The following is a 24664-nucleotide window of genomic DNA, read 5'->3' as shown; positions in this document are numbered from 1 at the left end:
AAGTATTAATGTTCAGTTTGCTGTGTCTATTACTTAAATCGCACCTAAAACTTTAATGTGAATATTATGACACATCTTGCAAAATTGCTATCATCTGAAAAGAATGTTGTTATTAAATAAACCGTAATACATACATTTTTTTTTTCCTCCAAGAAAACAGCACTTCTATACAAAGCTTTTCAAAGGGTGATTTTTGGTGCCTTAATTTTTGGGTTCTCAACTTGAGACACCTTAAAGGGTTTGTTTGGGTGATGGGACCTGGTTGTTATATTTTAACACCTCCTCTCTGCTGTTTAACTGAGTGAAGCTTTGGGTATCTATTATTTAACTGTGCGACCAGGCTAAGACCCTTTCTAAAACTTGAAGAAAAAGATATCCAATATCACAGATAGGAAAGCCAGTGTGCTTGGATAAAGCTTGGGTTAACGTAACCAGAAACTTTGGTTTTAAAGATACACCACAAATGTAAACATTTTTACCATTTAGGGCAACATGTTGCTGACCTCTGAGCCACATGAAGTCAATGGGAATTGTGGGTGCTCAGCAGTCTGAAAATTAGGTACTTAATGTCTTTCATTTACAGAGGTTCTGTCTACATTACTGAACCTGTATCGCATAGCTGTTGTACGTACTGTAGTGTAGCTATGTGGCTATCAATTAGTTGCAGTTAACTCAAAACAATTAACAGAAAATAAATCAACTAGATTAAAAAATTAGTCGCGATTAATCGCAGTTTTAATCGCACTGTTAAACAATAATGAAGTACCGGTTTACATTTATTATAAATATTTGTGGATGTTTTTCTACATGTAGACGCAGCATGCACCAACAGAAGGAGTTTGTCTGGTAGTAGAGGAACACCACTTCCCAACAGTGTTCGCTACATCAACTCTGCCATCAGCGTAGCTATGTCAACACTGGGGGTTTTATTGGCATATCTATATTAGTCAAAGGTGTGGGTTTTTTCACATCCCTGACTGATGTAGCTATGCTGACATAACTTTTCAGTGTAAACCAACCCTGAGACACTTAACCCTGAATCATGATTTTGCTTTTTGTTTTCCTTTGAAAGTTTAACATCATTAATGTGGCTGTAAAGATATTTTCTAATGCCTTCGGCTAAAGCCAGCCTACATCAGATTTAGTTTTAGGGGTACCTGGCAAGCGCCAGACAGCATTCTGGGCTAGCTGTTATAGGATGGCTTTGCTAATGAATGGAATAATCTGGGAATATTTGCATACATACTGCATATATGAAGATTGTGTTTCCTCCATTCTAACGGCTCTTCCGGACTCCCAAGAGAAGATTGAGAAGGGGTTGTGACTGAGACAGGCAATTGGTAAAGGCATCTGATTAAAACAACATATTTTCTGTGGTTTAGGGATCTCCTGTGGACCACCAGAATTGACAGAGAATGGATCTGTTCACGGGGAGGAGTTCCTATTTGGGGATGAAGTTCTCTACAGCTGTAATCAAGGCTTTGAACTACAGGGACCCAGCCGAAGAATCTGTCATGTTAACAGGCGGTGGAGCCCCGCAGCCCCTTCATGCGTGCGTAAGTACAGCTCAGAGCGAGATGAGTGCCATTCTAGAGCAGCGATGGACCACCAAGGGGTAAAAAGCCATTGGTGGTTTACACAAGCGCTTCCTCAGTGCTACCACCAATGCAGCTGCACCAGCAGTAGTGCATTGGTGGGAAATATCCGGAAACATACCAGTGCAGACGAGGCCTAAGTGAGCAGTTAGAGTTTGCATTTCCTCTTTGACTCTGATGGAGGCTTTGGTCTGCAAGATGCTGCAGCACATTCTCCACCCAGTTGTATATTGACATGGGGTTGCACTGGGGAAAATGATGGAAAAGCTTGGCCTATAATGTCTGGATTTTATTGTCTCCTGGAATATGGGTCTTGAATTATCACACTGCAGAGATTTGTCGTAAAGGTGCCAGTGCTGACCCAGCTGGGTTGTTTTGGTGTGAGCAACTCAAATCACTGCAGTCTGATTGTTTTGCTGTCAGAGCAGTGAGATGTGACTTATTTTGGGGTGCGGCACAAAGTAGATATAATTGCTTTGTGCATTTCATAAATGGATTCTAGGGGCATTATAGCCTTTGGCAAGGAATTCTGTCCAGCCTTCCTCTCTCACTTTTTACTCCTCTACCTCCACATTGTGCTACTGCAATGTGTGCTGATTTCTACATCCCCTTTCCACTTCACCTCTGTATAAAATGAGGAGTGAGAGAGCCTGGCTCTAATGCTGCTGCATCTATCTGTGATTCTGTCCCTCTGAGACAATGAGTCACATTTCTTTATATCTTGCTTTTCCAGCCTCCATTTCCTCCCCTTCAGCCTCCTTTAACTCATTTTGTGAAGTAGGGCATGATACAGCGTACAAAAGAGAAGAAATACAAACAAACGGCTTTGTATAAATACTGTAAAGATGATAAACTCAGAGACTTCTCTTCTAGGGATAACTTGCGAGCCACATCCCTCTATAGAAAATGCAGTATCCGTGGCCTCAGGAAGTGCTTACAGAAGTAACGTTACCTATGTGTGCAAGTTTGGATACCATCTCGTTGGGCCCCAGAATATCACATGCCTTGCCAATGGGACCTGGAGTAAACCCCTCCCATCATGTGAAGGTAACTGTTAAGTTTTATGCTCCAGTACATATTGATCTAGGAAAAGCAATTCTTATTGTTCTTCCTGGCATACCAATGTGTATATCCTACAGCCAGAGGATCAAATCTCTCTCTAGGAATGTTCTTCCATGGAGCAATGAAGTGCAGTAGTTCTTTTTATATTACTATTAACTGGCACCCAATCAGTTAAAAGTATTACAGGAAATGGTTCGTAGCGGGCAGAGTTATTATTAAGACCAGAAGGCTTATCAAACAGAAAGGATATTCCTTTAGGGCCTGAATCTGCAAAGTACCATAACAGCTTTATAAATATCAATGAGAGCTAAGGGCACTCACCATTTATCAAAGACTATGGACAATGAGAACAAATGACTTTTATCCCAGTGGCGCAGAAAATCCATGTGAAGAGCCATTTTTAATTATTTTTTATTATTTTAGGCAGGTTGGCACCTTGTGGTAAGAACTTCAAAATAATTGTCACGACAAATTTAGCACACACACACACACACACACACACACACACACACACACACACACCAGCACATCACTCAATTCAAAGGGTGCTTAAATATGTCCTGTTATTCGTGCCCCAAACCAGAATAAATTATAAGCATGAATTCTTTGTGTTTATAACCAGGAGGCAGAGCTGTCAACAAAAGAGCGGAACAAGTAATTGACAAGATCCCAAATCTGTATGGACATCCAGTTTTTTCCCCTCAGATGACACTGGCCAAAATCAACATACATGGATATAGATTAAACAAAAGTACATTATAAACTTTATAATGTGCATTAAACGTTAAATATAAACGTTCCCCTTTCCGTGCTCCTCTTTTCCTCGGAAAAGCCCCTCTGTGTTTTCTGGCCCCTTTGTGTCCTTAGCGCCTTCTCATGACAGACGCACCCTTGAGCTCAGTTCCTGCCCCAACACTTCTTTTCATGCAGTTCCTACCCCCGACACAGATACCATCTGTCCTCTGTACTGGGCCCTCGCTCCCCTCATTTACAGCCCCCTTTACCCTCGTTATTTGCTGCTGACATCCTCATTCACCCTCCTCGCCTGTGAAGTGGAAATTCTCTACATCCAGTCTCTCACACAGATTTAGGGAGGATCTGACCCCTTCACGTGGGTGCGGAGTGACACAAAGAGGCCACCTGGCATACACAGGGCAGAGGATATGAGAGAGGAAGGTGTCAGCAGCGCAGCCAGGCATCAAGGGCAGCTGTGCCAAGTGAACCCTGGATGCCTTTCCACACCCAGCGGCACAATCCCCAGGTGTAGTGCCACCAACGGGACTGCGAGTTTCACTTGGCTGCCATGGCTGATGGTCTCCCACTCAGACAGGTGGGGACTGCTCTCCCCAGAGCCAGGGAAACAGCAGCACTGGAGGGTAAGCCTTCAGGGTATGCCGGTGACCCCCTTCCGTGTGAAGGGCCAGAGCCCAAAGATCACTTCACAGCCCCACTGCAGGCAGGTAATCCAGAGGTGCAGGAGGTAGGACCTTTAGCTCATTGGCAGGTGGAAAAGATATTCAAATGCTGCATTAACAACCAACCATCACACAGATCTCAAGGGTAGTGAGTTGCGGAGCATACTGTGATAATTTGGCCTGGGATCTGGATGACCCACATCAGAAAGAAAAGATCACAAGCATCTAGCCAGATGCAGATGAACGCGGTGCTTCTGCCCCCACCATCTGAAAATGCAAGAACAATGCAAGACAAAGGGTGGGCATGGCCCCTCAGTAACAGAGTAGATATTACTGTATCCACATGAACCCTACTACAGGCTCTAGATGCTCTCTCCTGCCTGTCAGCTGGCATCGCCGCTGTCTTACGTGGTTTAAGGTCCCATCAACTTGCTCTTGTCCAAGCCTCTAGCTCATCTAGGCTCTCGGGTAGCAGGGAAACTGCACCATCTGAATCAAGTGGAAGACAAAACATAGGGCTGCCTGTCATTTGAGTAGTGATGGCAGCACAGACCAGATCATCTGACTGCTTCTCCCTCTGGCTTTGTGCAATTTGAAATTGTAACACCCCATCAAACCAGTGATACCTCTAGTCCCGTATCCGGTCTGATAGTGGCGAGTACCAGCTGCTGCAGAGGCAGAACATTACTCTCTGGGATCTCTCTTAAGTGGAAAGAAAGGAACTACTGAAGCTCAATCCCCTTCAACTAACCGGTGTCCAAAGCCTCATGGCCAACCTTGTTAAACTCTCTGTGATCTTGTTAAAAACATGCCTGGATATTTGCCCTTTCTCCATCGCTAGGAGGAGTTCAGCCACCAACCCAACTATATCTTCTTTCCGGCGCTATATTATAAACACTGCATCACTATAATCAGAGAATAAAGTGTGGGCCTAATATAGTTTAAATTAATGAATTTACTTCCTTGCAGAGACCAGATGCGAAGCTCTGGTTTCCTTGGCGAATGGGAAGGCGCTCTATGAAAATAATACACTTGGCAGCAGAGCAGCATATTACTGTGACAGAGGATACAGCTTGGAAGGGGAGCCCATAGCAGAGTGCACAGAAACTGGAAGCTGGAGTCACCCGATACCGCTGTGCCAACGTGAGTGTTTGCTCACTAAGGAAGATTTCTAAGCATTAAAGGACAATTTCTGCTCTTTGTTTAAACCATTATTAATTGAGGAAATCAATTGGCTTCAGTAGGGCTAACCCAGCTTTATACTGTGTGACTGAGCAGAAGTGGTCAAGTTCAAAATCAAATCTATTTGCCTATCCCAGTTTTTCCTCACTTAGTGATGTTCTGTAACTTAAGAGAAACATTCCTTACACAGTGAAATTTAATCTTCCGCTGTTCTGCGTTTTTGGGAGACACCTGTGTGCATGGTAAAGAACTGAATAGTACTGAGGCACATTAAAAATAACATCCACCTACAAATCTTTGTGAAATTGAGAGAGTAAACTGTTCAGCAGCAGGTGACTTGATTTGGAAAAGGGCTTTAAATGGATTTAAATCTGCCACTCTGGCCTCCATGTAACCTTATTTGTCTGTAACTGATCTTAGATCTGTCTTGCGTTGCACTAGCTGGATCATCTCATTTTTTTAAACAAGAGACCAATGTGTGTCTAACTTCACAGAAGAAGCATCCCCTCTGCTGTTGTAATGAATCCTTGTCACATTTGTCAGGCAACTCGTCCTATTGAAATCAATGGAAATCTCTCGTGAGGAAGGCCAGGAGGGTTTAGCCCAAAATTCGAGTGTGCAGGAACAATAGGTGACCTGTCAACTCTGTTGAATGTTAATACTCTTCACTGTGTGAACCCTTAGGGACAGATTTCCTGGCACTCTGCCACTTCTTCACACTGTTCCGATGCCGCTAAGCTGCTGTAAATCCAACTGAACCCAAAGGGTCTGCTTCTCGTTTACACTAAAACCTCTTTACATTGCTCCAGCAGTGCAGGGGGATCTGAAAGCAATGTAAATTACATTGATGTCCTCTTCAATGCCCACTTCCACTGCCAGGGTGAAATCCTGAGCCCACTGAAGTCGATGGGAGTTCTTTGAGTGACTGCTCATGTGTACTCCACAGTAGGTGTGTATGCTCACCGCGTGCACCAGTGCTGCAAGTTTTTCCCCTAGCAGTACCCGTAGGGGGGAGCACCCCCCATGACCCCTGGAGTGGCACCTGCCTGGCACAGTATAAGGGGAGCTGTGCGCTCCCCCTACCCTCAGTTCCTTCTTGCCGCCAGTGAAGGTGCGTCAGAACTGCTCAGCTCCAGCTTTGCTGCAGCTTATCCCCAGAACTGTTTGTTCGTTCATTAGTACCTGTAGCCAGTTAGCTATTTCAAGTATCAGAGGGGTAGCCGTGTTAGTCTGGGTCTGTAAAAGCAGCAAAGAGTCCTGTAGCACCTTATAGACTAACAGACGTACTGGAGCATAAGCTTTCGTGGGTGAATACCCACTTTGTTGGATGCATGGTGCCACAGGACTCTTTGCTGCTTTAGCTATTTCAGTGAGTTTAGTTAGTTAAGTTAGTTAGATTTAAGTCATGCAGCTCTTGTAGGCATTCTATGCCAAGGAGTGACCCACACACGGACTGTCTTTGCTCCTTTGGCGAAACCTACATCAGCAAAAGGTGCAAGATCAGCAAGTCTTTCAAGCCCCGGACCAAAAAAGAAAGGGACATTAGGCTCCAGGACATCCTGGTGGAGTCAGCACTGGCGCCGACCTCAGCACACCGCTCTGAACCTGTACCTGGCATCAGTACGCGGTGACCCTCCAGTACCATCGACCAGTCAGCACTGCACCCCTTCCACAGGGCACACCAAGAGGACCAGAAAGACTCCCTCTTCGCAACGGCATCGAGGGAAGTCTGGGACAGAGGCTAGGCCCATGTCAGGCAGCTCTCAATCCCCACCAGGCCCTAAGCCTCCAACTCACATTGAGAGGAGTGGCCCGGCCCCTTCAGAGCAGGCCTCTCCAGATGTCTGGATGTCATCTACGCCTGAAGCCCTCCAGGCGGCCAGGGACATCATGTCCATGCCGGTGCCCGGAGCTCCGCCGATATCAGCCCCACTCTCCAGGGACAAGCCCGGTACCGGTCTTGGTCGAGGGAACATTCCCGACACCACTCACCACTCAGTGACCATTCAGGGCTCAGTCCATGTGGATCGCCCTCAACGCTGGCAAGACTGTCTGGATGGGTGCCGTCCAGCTGGGACTCCTAGCACCGCTCGTCTTCGTGAAGCGAATACTGATGGGACCATGGCGTACGTCGCCAACAGTCCTCATCTTGAAGGAGGTACTGCAGTCAGTCATGGCACGACTGTCAATGCCGTTCCCTCTCGGACTCCTGCTCCAAGTCTCCTCCAAGGCACCGTAGCCCCGGGCGTCGATCACCAGCATCTTGCTGTTGCGGGTCTGCCCATTAAGGCCATTTGCAGAGCAGCTACTACCATCAGTGCCGTTCCTCCACCTTGAGATCACGGTCCCATGGCCGATGTAGATCCCAGCACCGCCGCTACTCTCAGTCCAGTGGCAGCAGCGGGTCGTACGCCAGCCCAGCCTCCACTCACAGCCGCCCGTCTACAGGCCAGGCTAGCCAGCCTGAACAGCCAGCCCCTCCGTGCCTCAGCAAGTGTAGTGGCACAAAGCATCGTGGCTGGCCCAGTGGTACCAGTGGGCACTGTGGCCTCTGGCACAGCCCCCGGTTTGGACTCACTCGGCGGCCAGGGTGTTGGAAGCACCATCGGCCTCCATCCCTAGACCGCCAAGAAAGGAGTCGGTGGGATCCGTGTCCTCAGCACCGTGCCCGGAGTCCAACCAGGTGGTGGATCTTCCGGTGCTGGCGGCACCCAACGCACCACACCGGCCCCCACATCCCGTCCGGAGGACTGATTGCGGCCCCGCCCCCCTCTGTCCTGCAGGAGGACTACCAGGCCCACCAAGACCTCTTAAAAAGGGTGACAGCGAGCCTCCACCGCCAGGCAGAGGAGATGGAGGAGCCCTCAGACTCCCTGTTCAATGTGCTGTCCCCCTCGGCACCAGGCAGAGTAGCCTTGCCGCTCCGTGAAGGGGTATCAAGAATTTCAAATGTCCTGTGGCAAACATCAGCCTCATTGGCTCCTATCTCTAAGAAGGCGGAACGCAAGTAGTTTGTACCCAATAAGGGGCAGGAATATTTGTATACCCACCCGGCGCCCAGCTCCTTGGTGGTCTAGTCGGTCAACCACAGGGAGTGATGGGGCAGCCAGTCCTGACCCCTAAGAACAAAAACTCTCAGAGGCTGGATACTTTTGGGAGAAAAGTTTATTCGTCGTCAACCTTCCAGCTAAGAGTATCAAACCATCAGGCTCTCCTGGGTCGCTACAAGTTTAATCTCTGGGGATCCCTCCCCAAGTTCAAGGACTCCCTCCAGGAGCACGATAAAAAGGAGTTTAAGGCACTCGTGAAGGAAGGGTCAGCGGCCGCAAGAGCATTCGTGCAGGCCACTTCACATGCAGCGGACACAGTCGCACAGTCCATGGCCTCGGCGGTGTCTATGAGACAGGTGTCTGGCTCCTGCTCTCTGGGCTACCCAGCGAAGCACAATCGTCAGTGCAGGATCTCCCTTTCGACGGGAAGGCGCTGTTTGCTGAGGAAACAGACATAAGACTGCATGGCATGAAAGACTCCCGAATGACCCTCCAGACCTTGGGCCTCTATGTCCCTGCTCCGGCAAAACCCAAGTTCAAGCCACAGCAGGCTCCTACCCAGGCCGCCCTCCTGAAGTACAAGGCCACCCAAAAGAATCAACAGGACTATAGAAAACGCCCAGTCTCGGCCTACCCCCCAGCCTGGGTCCTCTAAAGGCAAGCAGGCGGGTAAAAGGCGTTTTTGACAGGACGCTCGGTAGTACCCCTCCAGTTCTCAGCAGGGATCCACCCCCAATCAAGCTCCTTTTCCCAATCAGTTCTGTGCTTTCCTCCCAGAATGGTCACGGCTCACTTTGGACCGTTGGGTCCTCAACACCATATCCCAGGGTTATACCCTTCCTTCAGTTTACCTCCTCCCCTCCCAACCACCCCCTGCCCCCATCCATCTTGGGGGACCCATCGCACAAGGCTCTGCTCGAGCAGGAGGTCGGGCGGCTCCTGGAACTGGGAGCGATAGAGGCGGAGCCCAAGGAGTTCCTGGGCAAGGGGTATTACTCACAGTATTTCCTTATCCCAAGGGCCAAAGGGGGGCTCAGGCCCATTATGGATCTGCGAGGCCTGAACCAGTACATGGTGAAACTCAAGTTCCGCATGGTTTCTCTGGCCTCCATCATCCCCTCCCTGGATCCCAGGGACTGGTACACAGCCCTCAATCTACAGGACGCATATTTCCACATCCACATATTCGAGGGGCACAGGCGCTTCCTCCGTTTCGTGGTGGGACAGAACCATTACCAATTCACGGTCCTCCCGTTTGGCCTGTCCACTGCCCCCAGGGTCTTCACAAAGTGCATGTCAGTGGTAGCAGCCTACCTCAGGCGCCGGGGGGGTCCAGCTATTCCCCTATCTGGACGAATGGCTGCTCAAGGGCACCTCTTGGTCACAGGTGAGGGACCATGTGGCTCTCCTCCTGTCCACCTGGAATGCCCTAGGCCTGTTGGTAAACAACACCAAGTCCACGTTAGTCCCGATCCAATGCATAGAGTTTATCGGGACACTCCTGGACGCAACGTTCGAGACCCTAACAGGGCTCATCGACTTGATCGCAAGGTTCCAGGTGACGACAGCCAGGGCTTGCCTGCAGCTGCTAGGTCACTTGTCAGCATGCACGTATGTGGTTTGCTATGCCAGACTCAGGATGAGGCCCCTCCAGCTCTGGCTGGCCTCACAGTTCTCCCAGGCCACGGACAGAATGGACAAGGTCCTCACCGTGCTGAACTCGACGATCACCTCCCTGTGGTAGTGGTTCGCCCCAAGCAACATGCTCCAAGAGGTCCCGTTCAGGGACAGAGCCCCGTCGTTGAAGCTGGTGTCTAATGCATGACCTGGGCTGGGGGGCCGATGTGGGGAATTTTCAGACCCAAGGCCTGTGGTCTCTGCAAGACCTGACCCTTCACATAAACGTCAAAGAACTCAGGGTGGCTGGTGTGTATGGCCTTCCGCTCGCGCCTGAAGGGCAAGGTGGTCAGGGTCCTCACGGACAACACAGCCTCAATGTTCTATATCAACAGGCAAGGCAAGGCCCAATCCTCTGCCCTCTGCCACGAAGCCCTCAACCTGTGGGACTTCTGTATAGCCCATGACATCCACCTAAAAGCCTTTCACCTGCCGGGTGCCCGGAACGTGAGGGCGGATTGCTTGAGTAGAGACTTTTCCTCTCAGCACGAGTGGTCTCTACACCCGGAAGTGCCCTACCAGCTCTTCCAAAGGTGGGGAAATCCCCAGGTGAACCTATTTGCGACCTGACAGAACCAACAAAGCCCCCGGATCTGCTCCAGTGGGGAACTAGGGAAGGATGCTATCTCCGATGCCTTTATCCTATCCTGGTCAGGCCAGCTTCTCTATGCCTTTCCCTCTGATCAGCAGGGTCCTGTATAAAATAAAGACGGACAAAGCCAGGGTCTTCCTCATTGCCCCGACGTGGCCCAGGCAGCACTGGTACAGGGCCCTCTCGGGCCTGGCGGTGGCTCTGCCGTGGCCGTTGCCACTCTGCCCGGACATGCTCTCTCAGGACTAGGACCACCTTCTCCACCCCAACATGGCAGCTCGTCACCTCATGGCGTGGCTGCTCAGTGGCTAGATGGCAAGGAGAGGACATGCTCAGAACAGGTTCAGCACGTCCTCCTCGAATGTAGAAGGCCCTGCACATGGCGAAGTGGTCTCGGTTTTCTAGATGGGCGTCAGAACAAGATGTGTCCCCAGTGGCTGCCCGATCCAGCTTATCCTTGATTACCTTCTCCACCTGAGGGCCCGGGGCCAGGCACCCTCATCGGGATGCACCTGGCGGCCATATCAGCCTTCCATCTCCCAGTACAAGGACACACTGTGTTCTCCCATGATATGATCTGCCGGTTCCTTAAGGATTTGGACCGGCTTTACCCATATTCTAAGCCCCTGGTTCCACAATAGGACCTGAATCTGGTGCTGGCTCATCTTACGGGGCCCCTGTTTGAACCATTAGCCACATGTTCCTTGTCTCACCTCTCGTGGAAGGTGGCTTTCCTGGTTGCTATCATGTCGGCCAGATGGGTCTTGGAGCTCAGAGCCCTGAAGGCTAAGCTGCCATATACAGTCTTTCATAAGAACAAGGTCCAGCTCTGCCCACACCCCGTGTTCCTTCCGAAGATGGTCTCCGCATACCACGTAGGTCAAGACATTTTTCTACCAGTCCTCTGCCCCAAGCCTCATGTGACTAGTGAGGAGCGCCGTCTCCACACACTCCACGTGAGGTGGGCTCTAGCTTTCTACCTCAAGCGGACCAAGCCATTCAGAAAGTCCTTGCAACTGTTTGTCACCTCTGCTGAGCGCGTGAGAGGCCAAACGATTTCCACTCAGTGGCTGTCCAGCTGGATCACTTCATGCTCCTGTTTTGAGCTGGCAGGTGTCCCCCACCACCCGTTGTGAAGGCGCACTCGACTCAGGCACAGGCCTCATTGGCTGCCTTTGTGGCCCACATCCCTATACAGGACATTTGTAGGGCCGCCACGTGGTCTTCTGTTCACACATTCACCTAACAATATACGATAATCTCCCAAACCAGGGATGACGCCGAGTTGGGCAGGGCGGTACTCCATCCCGAGAACTTGTGACCTCCTACCCACCTCCAGAAGGTATAGCTTGGAATCACCTATTATGGAATACACATGAGCAATCACTCGAAGAAGAAAAGTTAGTTACATTTTCGTAACTGGTGTTCTTCAAGGTGTGTTGCTCATGTCTATTCCACATCCCACCCTCCTTCCCCTCTGCCGGAGTTGTCTGGCAAGAAGGAACTGAGGGTTGGGGAAGCACGCAGCCCCCTTTATAGCACGATATGTCAGCGCCACTCCAGGGTTGTTGGGGGGACACTCATCCCCTACGGGTACCGCTAGGGGAAAAACTTCCGGCACCGGTGCACGTGGCTAGCACGCACTCCTACTGTGGAATAGACATGAGCAACGCATCTTGAAGAATGCCAGTTACAGAACGGATAACTGTCTCTTTTGCCATTGGTTTCAGCAGAGCCAGGTTTTCATCTCCAGAACATGGTGTAAGGTAACATTAGTGTAAGCGAGTTATCTTCGTTTCGTGACCTCCAGCCTCACAACTGTTTAAAGATGAAACTTGGGTGCAATCAATCCATTCATTCATTCTGCTGGTTTTGCAATTTGATGATGAAACGAGGGAGTGAGTTTGAGGACGTGCTTCACAAATATTTTTTTCTTTTCTCTCCCCCTCCCCCACACACCTCCACTTGAATAGCAAATCCTTGTCCTGTGCCTTTCATAATCCCGGAGAATGCCCGCCTGTCTGAGACAGAATTTTATGTCGGCCAGAAAGTATTGATCAAGTGCAGGGAGGGCTATCAACTTAAAGGACAAGCTGCAATGACCTGTAACCCTGATGAGACTTGGACACCAGCAAGAGCTAAATGTGAAAGTAAGTGCACAGACTGAAATCACTGCAGACGTTGTGAGAGGCTGGCTGGGAGATGCCCTATTTTCTTATACTCCTCCGGCATATTTCTTTGTTGGTGGGCAGTCCTAGCAAGAAGGCCTAATGTCACTCTCCTCTACTTGCAACTTTTAAGCACCAATATGTAAGCCATTGCTCCTGGCTGGCAGTTGGAGGGGAATGGGGGGAATGTCTTGAAAATGGCTGCCACACACATTATACACATTCGTTATTTGATTTGCTATGCACAACGTTGTGTCTGCTACAATGAAGCCCTGTCTCCTGGTCGCCCCCTTTCTCTGTCCCCACCATGCCCAGTTTCCCCCTTCTCACCAGTGCTAAGTTTGGTGCTAGTGCAAAGGTCTCTTTTCATTGCTGGACACTGTGTGCATTTCTCTGCACCATGCAGAAGCCTCTCTCTGCAGAGCTTTCCTCCACACACTCCTCTTGCCAGTGCTCAGCAGCCTGCAGGCTCGCACCTTAAACAGACAGGGACACTGTGTACTGTATTGTCAACGAGTTACCAGATGCTGCAGCTCATCAGCCCATTGTGGCTTCTTCTTATTTTTCTTTAGAGATTTCTTGTGGGCACCCTGCTCACATCGAAAATGCCTTGGCCCGTGGTACATTTTATCAGTATGGAGACATGATCACCTACTCATGCTACAGCGGGTACATGCTGGAGGGGTCCCTGAGAAGTGTGTGTTTAGAAAATGGAACTTGGACAAAACCACCTGCCTGCAAAGGTAAGAGTCATTTTTTTAACTGTGTGCTGGTGCTTTTCCTAACCTGCTGTGCAAACACACAAGGAGAAATTCCCATGTGACTTCACAATGTAGCCACAATTTAACCCATAGCACATAAAGTACAAAGTCACGCCCTTTCTGCTTTAAAATAAACAAACACCCAAACAAACAAATAAATAGGCTAGCTTAAACCTTCTCCCTAACCTTGGCTGCTTCTGGGATTCCTCTTTCAAGGACTGCATATCTCATACCCTAGATCAGCGTTTCTCAAATGCAGCCACCAGAGGCTTTTCTTGCAGCCACAGCCTCCTGGGCTGTGATGGGGGGAAGCAGTGGCCCCTCCAGAGATACAAATGCTGGAGGTGTGGGCAGCTGGTGAATTCCACACTTTCCCGGGGGCTGGGGCAACAGGCTTTGGTGGCCGCAGGGCTTCAGATTCCATCCCCGTGGTAGCAGGCTCTGGTTCCAAGCTCTGGCCCCAGGCTCATCACCCCCACCATCATCTCTGGGCCCCACTGCCTCCCTCTCCATCCAGGGCTTGCCGGGACTGAGGAAGTAAGTCTGCTGTGAAAAGTGATATTAACAAACATACAAATTTCACTTTTCACAGCAGCAGACTTACTAGCTAGCAAATTTTTTTTTCTAAAAAGCAACCAAAGAAAGCAAAAGAAACAACAAAAAGACAAGAACATGCAAAGCACCTCATTTATGTTTCTATAAGGTCCACTAAAGAATAGAGACCACTGTGCATTATTTTTATTACTGAGTCTGAAAAAATCCTACCTACATAAATTACAATGATTTGGGCATGTATATGTGCATATTTATTTGTTTTTCCTAAAATTAATTACGTATTTTAGGAAAAATTGTCAGCACAGCCGCCAGCAAGAGTTGGTAGCTGCACCCTGAGATCACAAAAATGTGTTGAGACCCCCTGCCTCCATCCCCTCTCTCCAGAGAGTCATTCACACCTCAGTTGTAATCGGCAGGGGGAACAATTTTCCTACCCCTGTGAATCTCCAGAATACATTTAATCCTTTCCCAGGCAGAACCACACGTGCTAAACAAATACTGCCAGCCTGTTACATTTGTATACTTAAAGAAATTTTGCTTTTCACTGTTAAGGCAGAGCACTGCCAGAAAGGAAGGGGGCTGATACAACTGGTGCTTATTCTGCCATTGTTGTTTAGCTTCTGCGTGTTGCTGAAAGCAACTGTCTGCGGTAAGATGTGCAGAGATAAATTGATACAGCTGTGCTGAAATAATGCACACTGAACATGGAGGAAACCTCACCACATCTGTGTTGGCCAGTTTAAGTACAGAACTGTAAGGACTAGATGGATATTTTTCTAAAATCCCCAAGATTTGATTGACAAATGGGTATGTATTTGCATAGCTGTATTTGCATGCAAATTTACCCTAACTGTAGTACATGTGAAAGTTAGTATTTAAACACTTATGCACCCTTTTGCACAACAGTTGCAGTGATTAATCGTACATACATGGGTGCCCAAACTCACATATTTTGCATGTAGACCTAGAGTCTATGTTTGTCTGTTTCTTGCTCCCTCTCTGTTTTTAAACTTGTCCCTAAATGGTGGAGAAGTGATCTTGAAGATAAAAACAGGACAGTCTATTCAGGGTCACAGAGCTATCAGTGGGAATTCTTGTCTGTGTGTGTGTGTGTTAGATATATATGTGTATACAATAAAAACGTACATACATTAAGAAGTATGTCACGATTAAAAAGCTAGCTTTTACCAGCAATTACTACAAAGTGGTACGTGAGATGGCACGGTTCTTCCCTTTTTTTAGAATAGGCAATAACTGCATTGTGGCTATTAGCAATCACTGTGCTTGTGTGGTATGTATTTATGTCTAGCACTAAGTATATATAAACTGTTACAGTATGACATAATGGTATAGAATCATAGAAGAATAAAACTAGAAGGGACCTTGAAAGGTCATTGAGTCCAGTCTCCTGCCTTCACAGCAGGACCAAGTACTGTCCCTGACAGATTTTTGCCTCAGATTCCTAAATGTCCCCTCAAGGAGTGAGCTCACAACCTTGGGCTTAGTAGGCTAGTGCTCAAACCACTGAGCTATGGGGTTTACATACTTTCCTTAGAAGACGAAGCATGTCCTGAGATTTGGAGACTTCCCAGTTGAAATCCCGGACGAGCCCCGACTTGTAACCCAACAGACCCTGGTCATTGGTGAGCAGGATATAACCTCTGGAGCTTACTGCATGAGCTAAAAGCCAGCTGGCTGTTAGCTACGGCTGTAGAGCAGACTCATTAATCTCTCTCTAAGTGGTTTCAGTGCCACTAGATGGGACAGAACACCACACTCAGAAGGTGTGTGGGTTACGCAAGCGCTCCTGCATCAGAGAGAAGAACGGTTTTGTTGCTAATGTACTGGTTTGGGACACCAGAGACATGCGCTCAATTCCAGTTCTTCCAATGAGACCTTAAATAACTCAATTCCCCATCCTTAAAATCTTCCCCCCACCCTTTTCTGTTTCGACTACAAGCACTTTGGGGCAAGGATTCTGTACAATGCCTAACGCAACGGGGCCTCAACTTCTGCTGTGACCTCTAGTCACTAATATAATACGAAAACCATTGCCAGTGATGGTGAATCTTATGATTAAAGGCCCTTGAAAAGTCATGTTGCCCTGCTCTCCAGTAATGGCTTGCCGTGGTCACCGTAGATAGACCACTTTGACAAGGTCCAAATCTAAAAGGTTTGTGACTTCATGGATTTAACAAGCCATTCCTGGGCTTCCATGTATATCACAGTGCTGCCTTGTGATAGCAATGGAGCACCCAGCACAGTTGCTAGAGTGGAGGGCCCAGCAGCCAAGTGAAGATGATGGGTGACTTTTCCAAGGTGCTTTACTTGACTTAGGAGCCCAAGTCCTATTAAAAGACAGACTCCTAAGTCACTGAGGCCCTTTTTTTGAGAATTTTTCCCACTATCACTTTAACACTCGTGGACGTGAAGCTGTAGAAGTGATCTCTGTGTGCGGTTTCTGGAATTATTAAGACATCGACTAGCAAAGAGGTTTTGGGTAAGTTTTTGGTGTTAACATCTGACTGCTGATCTGTCATAAAAGCTTTGGGTTCTAGCCTGATTATAGTGTAGCGTTGCAAGTTGTTATTACTCTTCATTCCTCTATAATATTTGCTGTTTAAACACAGCCCTGAAGTGTGTTAAGGTTTTAGTGATGTCTGATAAGGCAGGTCCTTACCACAAAAGAGCTTACAGCCCGAGGGCCTGGTTCTGCATTCTACTACCAAATGTGCAGCCTGATCCAGAGGCCCCTGCAAGTCAGCAGGAGACTCTGCATTGGCTTGAATAGGCTTTGGATGAGGCTCATGGCACTTATTGTCATAATTAGTTTCACTGAAGTTGCTGGGACTATTCATAGTCATAAGCACTATGGGGAAAATTTTCAAAAAGGCCTCAGTGCCTTAGAAGCCTACGGTGCATTTTCAAAAGTGGCATTGGCCTTAGGAGCCAGAGACCTCGTCTACCCTGAAAAATTTGATCAATCTAGCTGTGTCATCACTCGGGGATTTGAAAAATTTCACACCCTGTGCGATGTAGTTAGGTCGACCTAATCCCTACTGTAGATGCAGCTAGGTCTTCTGTTGACCTAGCTACAGCCTCTCGGAGAGGTGAACTAACTACAACAACGGAAAATCCGCTTCCATGGATGTACAAAGCATCTACCCTACTGTTCTACAGTGGCACAGCTCCACCACCATGGCTGTGGTGTAGACACGGCCTCGATCTCACTGACAGCCAAAGGATGAGGAAAGGGATGTAATAACAAAAACAGCTATTAAACAATTCCGGCAGACACGCAGTTTGTTAGTTTCATGATTCTACTTTCTTTTTGCCTTATTTTTATAAATGTTAAAGGTTCTAATATAACGTAAACCATATGCATTCTGTAAAAGTAGCAAAGAGTCCTCTGGCACCTTATAGACTAACAGATGTATTGGAGCATGAGCTTTCGTGGGTGAATGCATCCGACGAAGTGGGTATTCACCCACGAAAGCTCATGCTCCAATACATCTGTTAGTCTATAAGGTGCCACGGGATTCTTTGCTACTTTTACAGATCCAGACTAACACAGCTACCCCTCTGATACATATATATTCTGACATTTTAAAAAATTAAAGCCTAGAAGTCCTGCTCCAGAAGAACATGGATCTCTATTGCTCACTGTTTAGCAATCCTCTGCTTTCCTTCTCTCCCTTCTCCAAATACCAGTGACTTGAGGTGACCTTGGAGATGAAGGGGTTAGTGTACTAACGAACAAAGCGCTGTCCCAGACCTGGCAATTCTAGCTATTAATGCAGTATGTTAATAATTTCCCGCCTCCTTCCCCAAAAACAAGAATAAAAAGGACCAAAGATATTCATGAGAGAAAAGGCCGGTGTTTCCCTGATATATGTGAAAGTGATCTTTTAGAACTGCTTTATAAACAGGGCTGAATATTTTCCTAACAAAAGGCCTACACGGTATCTAAGGCTTTGTGAGCTACATCAGAAGCAACATGAAAGCAACCAGCATAATGAGTCACATAGCTTTTGACATCAGTGGTTAGTTATTAATGTCCCAAGCCTGCAAGAAATGTCTAACCCGACTAAACAAAGTAATTAATGTGAATATTATAATTAAAAAATACAGACTGTGTAGTAATTGGGAGTGCACAGCTGCACTTGTCTGAACTGTATCCAGTTAAAGATCCACACGCCTGATTCTGATCTCTGTGGCATTGGTGTAAATCTGGAGTAACTCATGGAACTCAGTGGAGTTACTCCAGCATAAGCTAATGTGAACGAGATCATAGTCAAGCTCCCAGTTGGGAAGCCGGTAACAGTATCCATGGAGCTAACGATCTGTCCACCACCAAACGTGGGACAAAGAGCCAGCATGAGAGCCAAAAGAAGAACTACAGGGTGCTGCACGTTGTTTTAAAGGACATGGGCTGAATTTCCTGAGCAAAAAACAGTGATATGTATCTTTTGTTTTTCTCTCCAGCATTTCCCATGTAACTAATTTGCAAGAAAAAAAATTAGACCACCAAAAATGTGTGGTTTAGAGCTTCCTTTGGCTCTAAAGCAAGGGACTTCTTTCGAAAAGGTAGTTGAGAGCTATAGTTGTAGTCTGTTCTATTCTGTTCTGGGTCTTGTACCATGCTCACTGTAGTATCTCTTACTTTCTGTAGCCTAATATAATTTCGCACTTACATATCACTTTTAATTAGCAATAGTTAAAGCTAAGATTCTGTCACACATACCTTTAGTAAAATTCACGGACAGGGCACAGGCATCAAAGAAAAATTCATGGAAGCCCAGGACCTATCCATGACTTTTTCTAAAAATATGCATGACAAAATGGGGAGCTACAGGGATCTCCACACCACCCCTGGACTCCAGGCTGGGAGTTGTGGGGCACCCCAGGCACCCGTGGCAGCTCCCAGGCACCCCAGCCGCCTGCGTCGGCTCCAAGCTCCCGGGTGCCCGGCCCACCTGCCTGTGGCAGCTCTGAGCTCCTGGGCGCCCTGCCATCCATGGCAGCCAGGAGCGGCGTGGCTCCCCAAGTGCCTGCAGCAGGTCCAAGCACCCCGGGTGCCCAGGGTACTCCCTTCCCTGCCTGTGGTGGCTAGTAGCTTGCGGCCCCGCAGTTCTCAGCTACCACAGGTGATGGGTGAACCCTGCAGCTGCCATGTGCTGTGGGCTCAAGTCACAGAGGTCTCTGGAAGTCACAGATTCCATGACCCCTGTGACAAAATTGTCGCCCTAGCAATAGTAGTAATACTTTTTGTATCAGAGATTTTCAGTGCACTGTCTAAAACTCAGGTTTTGCAGTGCATTATCCCAGCTTCACAGATCATAACATTATTGGGAGTCACCGGATAGCATTGTTACAGATAATTTTACTAATTCTGCTTCACTGACTGTATACGTAGTTGTAGCATGGAGAAATGTTGTGTTTCTTTTTTAAAGCTGTGCAGTGAATTTGGCCCCCTCTGCACAAGACTTTTGGACTGGGCTCATCCCAGGGTGCAGTGCTACTGCCAAACAGCTTGTTCCCAGCCAGCTAACAAAAACATTACGTGGTGTCAAATCTGAGGCATACAGAGGGTAAGTGGCTTGCTCAAGGTCACATGGACAGTCTGTGGCAGAGCTGAGAAAAGAAGCCAGAAACCCAGTTCTCCTCTTATTTACATTAGCTTTACACCAGTATAACTCCTTTGACTGCAGTGGAGCTAATCCTCATTTACACTAGTATGAGAGGAGAATAAAGCTGTAGGTCTTCTAACATCCAGTCCCATCTCTGAAGCTCAAGACTTCCTTTCTCTTCTCTGATCTCCACGGCCATAGGCACATGGTCTCTCATTCCCTGGGGCTATATATAACAAGTGCACATAGGAATAATACTGTCTTATTCTTCATATACAATTTCACAACCAGGGCTGGCCACAGGAACAAGAAAAGCAAACCTCTGCTTGTGGCCCTGAATTGCAGTGCTTACCTGGGGCAATGCATACCAAACAAGCTCTGTATTTCACAGACCAACTTTATCTCCTTTTCCGGTGGCAGAGCAGGGACACATCTCACAGGCAACTCTTACTGGTAGTTTGGGACTCCTGGTAGCATAAAGGCAGCCTGGTTTATGTCAGCCTATTTTATTTACCTACTCATAGGTTATACACCTGGGACATCACTCAGGCGAAGTGTGGATCACAGGCAGTTTCGAAGCTTTACACTTAAGTTACAATCCTTTAAAAAAATTTCCCCAGCTTTTAAATGGTTTCTGTTTGAGCTTCCTCTTAATGGTACTATGATTTAACTAATATTCAGAAAGACGAAGTTGCCTATTATTTCACAATAATATACATATAATGCCAAATCATTGTGGTGTTGTTAACTTCCTTAGAATTACAGCTGTGTGACACTTTCTTTTACGAGATCCCAGGCTATGCAAAACTCTGATTCAGGTTTCTTCAGAAACACAACGCGCAGTTCAGGCTTTGACTCAAAAGCTTTACAAGATTTAACCTAGTTTCAGGGGAATCCAAACAAGGGAGCTGGAACAATTTGTGTAGTGGGGATGCTGAGAGCCATTGTACCAAACTGTAAACCATGTATAAAATGGAAACCACTTCAAGCCAGGAGGTGCGGCAGCACCCCTAGTTCCAGCACCTGTGAATCCAAACTATGGTTTCACATTGAAACTGTAAAAGTTGCAGCAAAACCTAGTTAAACTTGGCCATTTCCGTGGTAGTTTTGGATTGGTTCAAACGTGCAACTCGTAAGTATTTTAATGGTTCATCATATTTAGACTAATAATGAACCATATCTGGGGCTCTCTCAACCCTAAACCTACATTTCACTTGCCCTAATAACTGTTAAATAAGAGAGACATTTACAATTCACCGTGTGTTTATAATTGCCACTAATTAAAATGTCTTGTGATTCTATATTTGTATTGTAGTAATACCCAGAGGCCTTGATCTCAGATTGGGGCCCCACTATGGTAGACACTGTTCACACACGTGATAAAAACAGTCTCTGCTCTGAAGAATTTACAGTCTAAGTGACTTGTATTCACTTTGTTACACAGTTTTGTAAACCGCGATGTTTGTAAATAAACAGATCCCTGGTACAGTGTTACCACAGATGATCACAAAGTACTCTTCAGTCTTTTGTGATGTTAATGCAATAAATCATTTATGCTGCTATTCTGTTTTATCTTATTTTAATGACAGAAGGTAGATATATCTGACAGCTTTGACTTGTTCTTATGCCAAGACCAAGGAAAGGAAACTTGATTTTATCTTTCCCCATGTCTTGGACTTAATTTTTTTTTTTTACAGGAGTGAGGGGATAGGGTGCTATTTGGTTTTTGTTTTATGAAACAAGAAAGAAAATTCAGGTGAGAGACATCTTGCAAAATCGTCAAAAAAAATTACCAGCTTCAGCAAAAAAATGACTTGCCCATTCTTACCATGATAATGACAGTAGAAAAAAATATTTTATTCACCTTTCAAAAATCATATTTGACCCAGACAATTGAGCAAGTCAAATTTTGCAAGGCTGGTTGGTTGAACACCTCAGTATAAATATAATAATTTAAAATTTCAGTTATTAATAACTGGAGCAAGTCATCCATTAGAGGGCAGTATTACACACACACAAGCACACTACATACTCCTTGCAATAAGGCAAAGCTTGTCTTTGAGTTTTGCTGAATTCATTTGTCTTAATAACAAGGACTGGGTAAGATGCAGAGCTCTGGGCAGAACAGTTTCTGAATATTAACTGACCCATGTCTTGACTGGATTGTGTTATTATTTTCCAGCCATTTGTCGATTCCCATGTCAGAACGGCGGAGTCTGTGAGCGACCAAACGCATGCTCCTGTCCAGAAGGCTGGATGGGCCGTCTCTGCGAAGAGCGTATGTACATCATCTCACAATGTAGTAGTAGATAAGAGATGTGGATTTACAGGATGTCACAATGGATGTGCTGGGACAGTTATTGACTTAAAGTTTCAAAATGGCAAAGGCCATAACCTATTCTCTTTGGCAAATTAGATATGGACTGCAACAGAGGACATAGAATCATAGATGATTAGGGTTGGAAGAGACTTCAGGAGGTCATCTAGTCCAACCCCCTGCTCAAAGCAGGACCAACCCCAACTAAATCATCCCAGCCAGGGCTTTGTCAAGCCAGGCCTTAAAAACCTCTAAGGATGGAGATTCCACCACCTCCCTAGGTAACCCATTCCAGTACTTCACCACTGTGAAATAGTGCTTCTTAACATCCAAATGATCTTGCTCGGTCGTGTGGAATAAAAGTGTTCTGAACAGAAAGCAGCTTAGTGCTAATTTAGATCCGGGGGACAAATATACACACAAACGTGCACTGGTTTAGTTGAACCAATGTAAAGCCTTATGTGCCCAGTCTCTCGTTTTGGTTTCAGAAGCTCTTGTTTCGGTTTAATGTAAACCTTCCTAGTAAAAGGAAATATGCCTGGTCCAAACCAAAATAAGTATGTCCACATAACCTCTTGCACCAGTTTAACTACGTTGGTTTAAAATCACTCCTCACATTAAACCAGCGCAAGTCTGCATGCAAACAAGCCCTAATATACTGACAGTTACTAAGCAACCACAACTCTAACTGACTCCTTTGAAGTTGTGAGGGCCCCGCACTTGTCCAGATCAGCCCCTAGGTCATGAAAGCTCATCTTGCCATTGGAGGAAATTTTGGATCTAATTCTTCAGTATCTTGCAGCTGGTGTAGTCATATACACCTGTGAAAAATAGGTTTAAAATTCTGCCATTCTGATTTGGTTGCAGCAAAAACCCAGTTTGCTCTGACTTGATCTAGGTATAAATGGCTACACAGGGCAGTGGAGATCTACCTCCTTTATTTATATCTGCAGTAGGCAATGGAAAGCCGGCACTTGTTGAAAGAAAGAAGACAATCACATCTCCTCTCTTTACTCAACTCCTCTTGAACAGGATATCCTGGCCACACTGCTGAGACTAGCAAATAAGTAGGGTTTTCCATGCCTTCATTCTCACAAATGTTGTTATTCCCCAATCTCTCCCTTGCCTAGCAAGTGCAGTGTGAAAAAGTCCCTTCTGTCAGAAAGCTGGGCAAGTGTCTCCTTTAGTTAGTCGTTCATAGAAGCTGTGCCTGGCAGAGGTGAAGTAGATAAAATTCTGTAACGCACTCAGTTTTGTCCACATCCTGTGAGGAAAAGTTTGGCTTTGGACTTGAAAGTTGGATCTGTTTTAAGAAAAACACTTTTCGGTTCCTAGGAATTTAATTGTACATCATGCTGGAAACTAAACAGCTTGGGGCTTCTGAACAGGCTTTCACGTCTTGAACTCTGGTTTGATTCTAGTATTGGTTGGAAATAGCTGAAATCCCTGTTTGTGATTAGATGTAACCGGGAACCACACCATAAATTGTCGTGTTTGTTGGCAGTCTCAGCGGAGAGACTAAGTAAATATCGAATGGCCATGGAGACTCTTACAAGGCCACATTACTCAGCACAGGCACTGACTTTCCAATCTGATCCCCAGCTCTGCCCCAGGCCCTTCCCCCCACTCTACCCATTCCCACAAGCCCCCATCCCCACCCCATTTTGGTCTCCCCCAGAGCCTCTTGCATGCCACAAAACAGCTGATCGAAGCAAGCGGGAGGTACAGGAAGGGAGGAGGAGGCGCTGATTGGCAGGGCCGGCGGGAGAGGCTGATAGGGGGCTGCCAGGGGGTGCTCAGAACCCACAATTTTTCCCTGTGGGTGCTCCAGCCCCAGAGCACCCACGGATTTGGTGCCTATGTTACTCAGCCCTCAATGTGACATAATTCCTAGTGACTCTATGAGAGTTTTGCCCAAATACAATACTGAATAAAAGCTACATAGGGACTTTAGGACTTTGCCCATATATACAGGGTCATAGAGGGTGCATGGTGCTATACAGATACATAAAACAGACAGAGCACTGCCCCAGGAGGTTTACAGGCTCAACGTGACTCAGTATGGGATAGCAATAAACCCCAGGAGTAGTGGGTGTGTTGTGGGAAGAGCTAGAGTTACAACAGTAAAAGATGAGATTTATGCTATGGGTTGTGCACACATCTTTTATTTACTAATATACTTACAAAATGTATCGAGTAGTTTGCATAACTAGATGTTAGTGGTCAGATAATACAGTGATGACCCTCTGACACCTTCCCCACCCACATTCCCTCCTGACTTTCTGCAGCCTGTCATGCCTGTGCTTATGGGAGCTGGTGCTGGATTTCCCCTCTAGGTACAAAGGATCTTTTTGTGAGTAAGGGACTGGACTGGGGCTGGGTTTGAATCTTGGCTCTACCACACACGCCCTGTGTGACCTTGGGAAAGTCATTTAGGCCCACATCCACAAAGATATTTAGGCTCCTAACTTCCATTAAAATCAGTAGAGGTTGGAAGCCTAATACCTTTGTGGATCTGGGTCTTAGTCTCTCTGTGCCTCAGTACCCCATCTGCAAAATGGGGATAATAGCACAGCCCGACCGCACAGGGGTGTTGTGAGGATAAACACATTAATGTGGGTAATACTGCAGTTCTGGAGCCCATGAATATAGAGATATCT

At 46.9% G+C, this 24664-nt stretch overlaps 1 protein-coding gene across 1 annotated transcript in view; it reads left to right on the top strand.

Moving 5' to 3' along the window:
- SVEP1 (sushi, von Willebrand factor type A, EGF and pentraxin domain containing 1) overlaps positions 1 to 24664 on the top strand; it is a 174926-nt gene that overhangs the window by 132253 nt on the left and 18009 nt on the right. Inside the window, exons 42-47 of the mRNA XM_030567203.1 lie at positions 1383 to 1556; positions 2469 to 2642; positions 5042 to 5215; positions 12547 to 12723; positions 13314 to 13484; positions 21870 to 21965. Coding sequence (XP_030423063.1) covers positions 1383 to 1556; positions 2469 to 2642; positions 5042 to 5215; positions 12547 to 12723; positions 13314 to 13484; positions 21870 to 21965 — 966 coding nt within the window. The remainder of the gene's footprint in view (positions 1 to 1382; positions 1557 to 2468; positions 2643 to 5041; positions 5216 to 12546; positions 12724 to 13313; positions 13485 to 21869; positions 21966 to 24664) is intronic.

The sequence above is a fragment of the Gopherus evgoodei genome, chromosome 6 (genome assembly GCF_007399415.2).
Source record: "Gopherus evgoodei ecotype Sinaloan lineage chromosome 6, rGopEvg1_v1.p, whole genome shotgun sequence".
Lineage (NCBI taxonomy): Eukaryota > Metazoa > Chordata > Testudines > Testudinidae > Gopherus > Gopherus evgoodei.
Note: the sequence above shows the minus strand (reverse complement) of the source record. Positions and strands in the feature narration are given on the sequence as shown.